The 10,000-nt window shown below is 40.3% G+C and overlaps 1 protein-coding gene across 1 annotated transcript in view; it reads right to left on the reverse strand.

Annotated features, from left to right (window-relative positions):
* slc9a1a (solute carrier family 9 member A1a) overlaps positions 1–10,000 on the reverse strand; it is a 109,670-nt gene that overhangs the window by 44,657 nt on the left and 55,013 nt on the right. Inside the window, exons 2-3 of the mRNA XM_056474804.1 lie at positions 9,741–10,000; positions 2,622–2,872 (exon numbers count right to left, since the gene is read on the reverse strand). The exon at positions 9,741–10,000 is cut by the window's right edge and continues 201 nt beyond it. Of these exons, the coding sequence (XP_056330779.1) occupies positions 2,622–2,872; positions 9,741–10,000 (511 nt within the window). The remainder of the gene's footprint in view (positions 1–2,621; positions 2,873–9,740) is intronic.

Below are 10,000 nucleotides of genomic sequence, written 5' to 3' on the forward strand. Positions count from 1 at the left end.
ATGGGCAAACTCGATCCTGGAGGGCCGGTGTCCCTGCATAGTTTTGCACCAACCCTAATCAAACACACCTGCTTGTAGCTTTCTAGTGATCTTGAAGACACTAATTAGGGTGTTCAGGTGTGTTTGATTAGTGTTGGAGCAAAACTCTGCAGGGACACCGGCCCTCGAGGATCGAGTTTGCCCATGCCTGGTTTGGACTGTCCCACAGACACACTGATTTAATAACTGTGACAAAGCGAAAATATAGGCTAGTGTCATTTTGAAATGACAGAAAAACACAAACTGTGATAAATACAACACACTAAATGAAACATAAACGGCTCGCGATTAGAATCAACATGCAAATCAGCCGGCAGAGTATCAGTTACGGACTTTTACTGGTCATTTTTGTAAATTGCATGACTTGCATAACGTTACCTGTTAAGTTTCATGCCAGTAATCTGGTTTGCTCTATAATGCAGTAAAGTATTGCATGCGTGTGTGTTGAAGCGGAACTAACAGCTGACAGGCCCGGGAAACACACACACGCACTGTATTTCGCACGGCAGACACGCGAACTAGGAGAACGTTTTTCTCTCGCGCTTGAATCACATCTGACAGATTATAACGGCTTTAACACACACACTTCTAAGTTGTGTGTGACAAAAACGGCCCGTAATCCATTAAAACGCTATTAAAACCCATTTTCAGAGCGCAAATTACCTATTGTATACACTGTAAATGGAAGTTCTAACCATTCTACGGGAAGACGCTGATCGCTATGGCGCCCTCCATGCAGCAGCCAAGAAAAAGGTCTATAGAAATCATTCAGGATAGTGATACGGAGCTGTAATGCTCTCAAAACCTGCCGGAACTACTTTAGCGCTGCGTTTATCTGAAAATATCAGCACACCTCAGAATGCGCATCAGCCAATCAGAATAAAGCATTCAAGAACCTCATAGCATAAGCCTCTTTAATAGTTTGTGGTGATGGTTTGAACAGTTTTGCAATCATCCAGAGACTCTTTACTGCCGTCAGATGGGTTTTCTCATCTATTCATGCGTCACCAGGTCATAACTGAGTGTCTTCAGTTGCAGCACAGTATTGAGTGAGCTCTGACACACACTTACTTACAGCCACGAAGACGCAGTGAATCCAGAAAACTTCAGACAGTCGATTAAATGTCAGTGACAAGCTGTTAAATCACTGGATGCTTTCAGACGTGAGAAATACCGACCCTGACCTGTTTCATCTGGCCCTGTTTATTAATCTCATATTTCAGAACGATGCAGAAAAAAGCTCGTGCAATTTTAGAGAGTCTTCTTCAAAGCTTTTCAAAGCAAAAGGGCTCCTATTACTTATGTTAAAAACAGAAAACATTAAAAATATTAAATGGAAATAAAAAAACACACATTTACTGTCTTAAAGAGCCCCTATTATGGGTTTTTGAAAATTATCTGAAAGTGTGCCATGTTTAAAACTATTGATTCATCTATAAAAGAGTCGACTCATAGTGCTTCAAATGAATCTCCACTGTAACGAGTCTTTAGCCGCATCAGCGTGACGTTGATAGGGAACTCAAGCCCCGCCCATTAGTTTCACACGCAATATTTCTTATTTAAATTTTTTAAAGAGCCCATATTATACATGAAATAGGGTCATATTTAGGTTGTAAGGGTCTCCAACAACAGTCTAATATGCATGCAAGGTCAAAAAACACTGTCATGGTCTTATAATCTGCATTTATTTTTACCTAATTATCCCAGCGACTCCCATATGAATCGTTCAGCGATTCATTTGTTCCCAAACCCCTCCTCAGCGCGAAGCTAATCTGCGCTGATTGGACTGATGACAGCCTGCTGTGATTGGTCGACGACACTGACAGGCTTCAGCGCGAGACAGAGTAAAATGCCCAGCAGCTAATCATCAATATAAAAGTAGTCACAGTGCACACACGCTTCATAGTGGATTTTGGCTGCCAGTGGGTGAATGTAAACACAGACGATGGACTAGAAAATACTGACGACTAACTATTTTATTGAGCAAAAAGTCCAAGAACTGGCGAGGAGATCTAGCCCGTCAGTGTACCTGCTCTTCACACACACACACACACACACACACACACACACACACACACACAGGGCCGGCGCGTCCAGAATAGAGACGGCGCGGCGGCGACACCTCCCTCACCACCCGCGTCCTCAGCTATTTCCGCGAATGCGTTTCGTAGCCGCGTCATCACGAAACACCTAATGACTCGTTATCAAGACGACTCGTTTGAAGCACTATGAGTCGACTCTTTTATAGATGAATCAATAGTTTTAAACACTGTACACTTACAGATTTAAGCCTTAGCTGGATATTTCACTTCACTTAGAGCTATGTTACACACTACATGGAAGGGCATTTACAAAAACCCATAATATGGGCTCTTTAATAATAAAAAAAAGCACTGGGCATTGACAATTTTATCTTATGTAATGTAACTTGTTTCAATTAAAGAAAAAAAAATAAATAAATAAATAAAAAAATTAAAAACTTGTAAAAAAGAAAAAAAAAAACATTAAACATTGACAATATAATCTCATCAAGCGTAACTTATTATTCCAAACTGTGAAACTGAATTGTAGTGTTGACTTACGCCATGATGCCAGACAGATGAAACACCTCAGCGGACAGATAAGCCATGTAGCTGTAGACGAAGACGAACAGCGGCTCGATGACGCGCGTGTGTGAGGTGAAGCGTGATGTAAACGCCGCCAGGATGCCATAGATGGCGCCGACCACGATTCCACCCAACGACACCACAAGAAAGCACACGATTCCCAGGAACACATCAGTTATAGTGATGGTGCCCACACTGGAGTACTCCTCAAACAGATGATACAGAACCTGCACAACAACAGGAAAAGAGATCAACACAGTCCAGTCCATGTAAATTCTTGCATTTATAGCTTTTATCCTCCAGTTGACTTGTGGGTCAAAAATGACCCAGGCATCATTTTAACAGCAGAAAACAGGTAAAAAATTTAGAAAACAGGTCAAATGAATAATTTTCTATTTTCATATTTTCACGAAGGCTGTACACATTTAGGATCAATGTTGAATGAATATAGTTTCAACCAATCACTTCATACACATTAGCCCCTGTTACGTGTTTAAGTTGTTAAGATATTAAAAGGATGAAACTTAACAATCAGTGAGTCTACTGATGCTGGAGGAATAAGGAGAAGAAACAAAGTGAAGCAAATTAAGTATTTATTAAACCGTGAATGTCAAACAATGAACAGAAAATGTAATGTAAATGTAATTTTAAATAATCTAATTAAACAAAGTAGGAGTGTTGCCAAAACAAAGAAATAAATATAACAAAACGATCTAACTAAACCCCAACCCACTAAACTGACTAACCAAAGAAAAATGCAGAAACAAAACCGTAATCTTCAGCACGTAGCTTAACTAAACTTCATAACCTCAAAACATAACTACACATGTGGCAACGACTCCTTAAACTAACTAACAAATAAATATCCTAAGCTGCTCACATTACTAGAGTTCTCGTAAAGTACACACGGTTAGCCGTTAGCAAAACAAAATCTCATATAATCCAATTCTCTTAAACATCGTTCAACGTCTCAATAGATAATACTGAGCTGCACAAGCATATCTAATAAAGCAGTCTCTTAATAAAGAGAAAACTAGAACACAGCAAATCGTAAGCAAATAAACACAAGTGAGCAGGCCGGCCGACACAAGTGAGGAGACTGGCTGTGAGCAAAGCGCTCCTCAAGAACAGCGCAAGTGCACGGCTTTTATCCGGAGCGGACCCGGTTCTGATTGGCGTGTCGATGGTGATTGACAGCTCCTTTGACCAATGGTTGCACACCTAAAAACAGCACAGGACACACAGCGGAAAAGAGAGAGAAGAGCACGCAAAACAGAACACAAACAAAACATACGTGAAACGTAACACTTTTGAAAATACCAGTAAATTCATTCTGGCAATTTTCCAGAAAGAGAAGGTGTAACATTACTGGTAATTTAGCGGAATGCTGCGATGTGAAAACGCAGAAGGAAGATTGCTGGAAAGAGCGCGTTCATGTTTCGAACACGCTTATGTGAGACGTCTGCTTTAGCCAATCAGAACATTCAGACACATTCACATCTGCGCCGTTTATGAAAATAAATACCTTTGAATACTTTTCCAGAAACATTTAGTTGCTGCTTGTTTGTCAGATAATGTTTCTCTGCTCCTTCTTAATGCCCACTGTGGAAACAATCATCAATAAAACGCTTATGATAAACCGCAGTTTGTTTACCTTCAAGCTCTGCTTCAGTTGCTTGACGCATGCTTCGGTGAGTGCCAGCACACACACTTATGTACATCTCGACATGCGAAAGTATTCCTCCTTATGTTTTCATCAAAGTTATTCACAATACTTATCCATCCACAGAATTTGTAACGTAGTCAAGCTTGTATTAATTTAGCTGCGGATCACACTTCTGCCTTTAGATGTTTCTGGGACAAAGCAGCTGCATGTATGCTAAAGCTTTAAACAAAAGTGAAATCATCAACAAAAGCCAGATCACATCTAGGTTTACAAATACAAGTGCGGCCGTTAAGAGCTAATTTCTGCTTAACGATGTCAGAATTTACCGATATTTTGGAATGGATGTGTGAATGGTCTTTTCCAGAAAACTTCCGCAACATCCTTGCCTGTGTGAAAATTTTCTGTATATTAACCGGTATCACTGCATGAAAGGGGCTTATACTCCATTATAAATATTTTCCAATTAAAAAAATAAAAATAAAACCTTCTTTCTGTTAAACAGAAATTGGGGGGAAAATTGAGGTGGATGGGCTACAGCAGCAGAAGACCACACCGTGTGTCACTCCTGTCAGATAAGAACAGGAAACTGAGGCTACAATTCACACAGGCTCACCAAAACTGGACAATAGAAGATTGGAGAAACGTTGCCTGGTCTGATGAGTCTCCATTTCTGCTGCCACATTCGGATGGTCGGGTCAGAATTTGACATTAACTACATGAAAGCATGGATCCATCCTGCCTTGTATCAATGGTTCAAGCTGCTGGTGGTGTGGGGGATATTTTATTTGGCACACTTGGCACCAATTGAGCATCGTGTCAACACCACAGCCTACCTGAGTATTGTTGCTGACCATGTCCATCCCTTTATGACCACAGTGTACACATCTTCTGATGGCTACTTCCAGCAGCATAATAAAGCCCGAATCATCTCAGACTGGTTTCTTGAACATGACAAGGAATTCACTGTACTCAAATGGCCTCCACAGTCACCTGTTCTCAATCCAATAGAGCACCATTGGGATGTGGTGGAACGGGAGATTGGCATCATAGATGTGCAGCTGACAAATCTGCAGCAACAGCGTGATGCTATCATGTCAATATGGAGCAAAATCTCTGAGGAATATTTCCAGTACCTTGTTGAATCTATGCCATGAAGGATTAAGACAGTTCTGAAGGCAAAAGGGGTCCAACCTGGTACTAGTAAGATGTACCTAATAAAGTGGCCAGTGAGTGTATGTGTGTGTGTGTGTGTGTGTGTGTGTGTGTGTGTGTGTGTGTGTGTGTGTGTATATATATATGCATGCATGTATGTGTGTGTGTGTGTGTGTGTGTGTGTGTGTGTGTGTGTGTGTGTGTGTGTGTGTGTGTGTGTATAGTGTTGTCTTAACAATCAATAAGCGTTTGTGAATGTGAGTATTTTTAGTGAGTTACAAGTATTTGGGCACAATGAATTATAGCATTTGTATCTTTAAATCTCCTGATCACTTGTGGGTAAAATATGAACAGCAAAATTTTTCATTTCAACAGCAAAAAAAAAAAATATATATATATATTTTTTTTTTATTATTTTGAAGTTTGGTGACTTCTCCTAATCAGAAAAAATCCTCTTAATGCTTAAATTAGTTTTTTTAGAAAACATTAGAAATAGTGAAGAATATGGCGATATTAAATGTTCCCAATCCGGCAGCTTTAGTTTTTTTCTTCTCATCTACCAAGCGTAGCATTAGACTCTTCATCAAGAACACTCAGCAGCATCACACTCTTCTCCAAACCACTCAATAAAGCCTGATTTACTGCTTCCCAGCTGAAAAGAGCAGAGCGGGACAACAAATACTCCTGAGATTAGAGGAGCAGCTCTTCAGCGAACGCCTCAAATCACGTTTGGCTTCTTCCATTGATCGTCTACTAAGTGTCATTTGTCTCACAGAGCACTAGAGAAGCTCATTCAAAGCATGAGGTCAAGCAGTCGAGGAAAAACAGCTCAGTGTAGGCATGGGCCAGTGTAACATTCTGATGGTATGATATCCCTAGACAGAATTATCACAATAGTTTTACGGTATTGTGTTCACTGCTCTAACACGCGTTCTTTTAAGTGTCTGGACAAAAAACAACAACTTTCCCAACACTTGAACACAATATATTTTAGTTTAAGAAACATTTATGATATTTTGTCAATCAATCTCCACCGTGCTGCATCTCCTGTACGGTACAGAATGCGTTCAGCTTAATAGAAATCTTCGATTGCTAGCAGTGTGACTCTGAAGTGCTGTATTTTATGTTTGCAAGTTTTCTCCCTAACAAACCCCACAATGCTGACAAATCCGCAGTAGTAGATCACGAAATTTAGCAGTTTTTATTTTAGCGTTTTTTTTTTTTTAAGCATGATGGTGAACCACGAACGCGATTATGAATATTAAAACATGTGTTTGTTTGTTGTAAAAATTCATAATAATGACAAAAATAAATAAGTAAGAAAATAAAAAATACTAATTTGTGGATCTCCTTACATCCGGGTGCAACTATCCTGCTGCTGTGGCTGCTGTTTTCTGGGAAATTTTCTTACCTCTTGGTTGAGTGTGTTCCTGAAAATTCTTCGTTCAAAGGTAGAGTTGGGTATCATTTGGGGTTATTTCGATACCGGTGCTAAATTGATACTTTTGAAACTGTACCAATACAAACCAATACTTTTTAGCGACAAAATTATTTGACCAAAAAAACAAAAATTCTAATTATAATTGAACCATATAAATATATTAAAGTAAACATCAATTCATATTTTATATATTTGAATTGCATTAAAGGGCACCTATGGTAAAAAATCTACTTTTCAAGCTGTTTGGACAGACATATGTGCATGTATGGTGTATATGGCGTCATATTGGGGTGATATAAGCACACCCAGTGCTTTTTTTTCAATTAAACAACATAAAAAACGGTGGACCAATTGGAGCTGTTTTCAGATCGACCGCAACCTGACGTAGGAGTGCGGTCCCCCCGCCCACCAATATTGATTGACAGGCGCGTCATCATATCCTCAGTTTGTTGATTCACGTCCGCCATTTTCAGCGTGAGTCGAAGCGATATCACTAAAGGAACACGCTAGCTCTATTTTTAGATGCAAGGCTCATTGGGCTCAACACAAGATCAATATTCTCCACATTATCACTCTAATCGGAATTATTGGTTGTGTCTTTAGGTAGGTTTGCAAACATGTGTACTTCTCATTGAGTTTACCTTATACTTCAGCCGTTTGCATTTCTCGCGATCCCAGAAGCTCCCTGTGATCTTAACTAGCATGCGTTTTACAATTCTAAACATCGGTTTCTATCAGGGTACACTCAAGTCGACGGCTGGGCGCCGCGGACCGCTGCAGAAACCTATGTTTAGAATTCAAAAATGCGTGGCGCGACGATTCGGGACACTTCATGTTTCTGGTGCGCCACAGAGAGTGTCTGGTGTGCCGTGTCGCAGCTTCGAGCGGCGCATCCGGTGCCTCAGTCAAAGTTAATTCAGTGTGCGTGGTTATTAGTTTCTGTGTACAAGCTCGGCACTTGAAACTAGCACACAGTTGGCTGTAAAACTATACAAAGACACAAATGATTTTGTACTCTCTGCTTCGTCTGTGTCAGAGTTGTACATGTACGACTGAATGGTGATCCTCTCTCCTTCTCCGTCTGCCTGTCTGTTGCAAACACAGAGCGGGTGAGCTCATGGCCCCGCCCCCTTGTTACGTTGGCGGGAAGCCGAAACTAATTAACATGTGAAGCAACACACCCCTAAATCAGCGAACTGTGGACACGCCCCCAACATGACACTTTTTAACACATTATAATAAAACAATCTGAATCGTGTTTTAAACTGAACTAGGGGTGGGCGATATGACCTAAAATTAATATCACGGTATTTTTCATCTTTTGAACGGTGACGGTATAATATCATGGAATTACTTTCAATAGCAAAATAATATACATCTCAAGGAAGAACGGACAAAAGAAAGTCTCACTTCTATCACTCTTTAAAAGTTTCGGTTTGGGTCATTGTAAATGCTCAGTCTCGTTATGAGCTGATCTTCATTTCTCTGTGTTGGTGGAATAAAGCAGGCGAGTCAGCCGCACCAATTTATGAGCAGACAGAGCAGGATTCTCACGATGACCACCAGCGCAATTCCGCTCTTTGTTATGAGCTGTAGTTTCAGTGTAAACTTAGTAAAGGTGAGTTTCTTTGGCGATGATGTGTACAGTGTTAGATTTAATATTTAGCGGACATTTGCGCTGAACACGCGGTGAATGCAACGCATCGAGATTCGGGCACCTTCTCCGAAAACCCTCGATTGATCTCAGCTGGCGGATCAACATTTACCTCATGTCATGATCGCTGTCATCTGCGCCATTATTATTATTATAACTTTAGGTGAGGTTTGCAAACCTGTGTACTTTTCACTCTTTAGCCATTTGCATTTCCTGCAGTAACAAAAGCTCCCTGTTATCTGACAGCGGGAAGCGTTGAGTGACTGACAGCTAATATGAACCAATACAGCGGCAGGGTAGAGCGATTCAGCAAGTTTAGAGAAAATCAAATCAGATTGCACTACAACCATTATATTCAGACACACAAATGCTCCCAAATATATTATGAGGGCGCATAGATTACATTTCGGGCGCTCATGCGACCAAAATGGTTGCAATTTCGAGCCCTGTAGTATAAGGACATGTATTCAGACCACAACTGAACGTTTGAAGAAAATTGAATGCCTTATTATTTACAATTAGCTATTATTGATGTAAATGCAGCCGTTCAAGGCGCATAATTGATTTATTACGGTATTGACGGTATTAGAAAATCCATGTCGTGGCGCAATGTCACACTGGTGATGACTATGACACCGGTGTACCGCCCACCCCTAAACTGAACCTAAACTGGCACACTCAGAAGAACCATAATATTAAATCATAAAAAAGAGGTAAACTATGGGCCCTTTAATATATTTCTTTTGACCCTTTGTTTGTCCAAGACATAATTGCTTATGCCACTTCATGTACCTAGTATGTATCTTGATTTAAGATATTTTAGATTTTTATTTTAGATTTTTTAGATATTTGGATTGAAAACAGGACAAAATTTTTTATCTTATTTTATTATTATTATTAAAACAGCTCAGGGATGTTCAAGGACAACGTGTTTGTGCACTTTCTAAAGATTGTAGTTCTGTTTTTGAATCAAGGGTTGGAAATTAAAGCTTTTCTCTCTTTTTTTTTTTATCCGATTCATCGAAAAATAAATAATTGACAGATTAATCGATTAATAAAACAATCGTTAGTTGCAGCCCTACAATTTAGTTTATTCAATTCACCTGTAGCGCATGTGTTTGGACTGTGGGGGAAAGCGGAGCATAAAGTAAATCTTGCGAGTTATTTTTTCAGTGTACTCACCACAGTGACGGCGTCGTTCAGTAGCGACTCTCCGAACACCAGAATGTGGAGCAGCTCGTTGATGTGGATCTCCTCAAAAACGGCCAGAACAGCCACTGGATCCACAGCTGAAATAATGGAGCCGAACAGCAGACAAGACAGCAGATCCACATGCACCAGGTGAACGCCCTCCAGCTGGCATACACCGTACAGTAAACCACCAATGAAGAAGGAGTTCCAGAGCGTTCCCACCACCGCAAACATCAGGATGGTGCCCAGGT

The sequence above is a fragment of the Danio aesculapii genome, chromosome 16 (assembly GCF_903798145.1).
Source record: "Danio aesculapii chromosome 16, fDanAes4.1, whole genome shotgun sequence".
In the NCBI taxonomy this organism is placed as follows: Eukaryota; Metazoa; Chordata; class Actinopteri; order Cypriniformes; family Danionidae; genus Danio; species Danio aesculapii.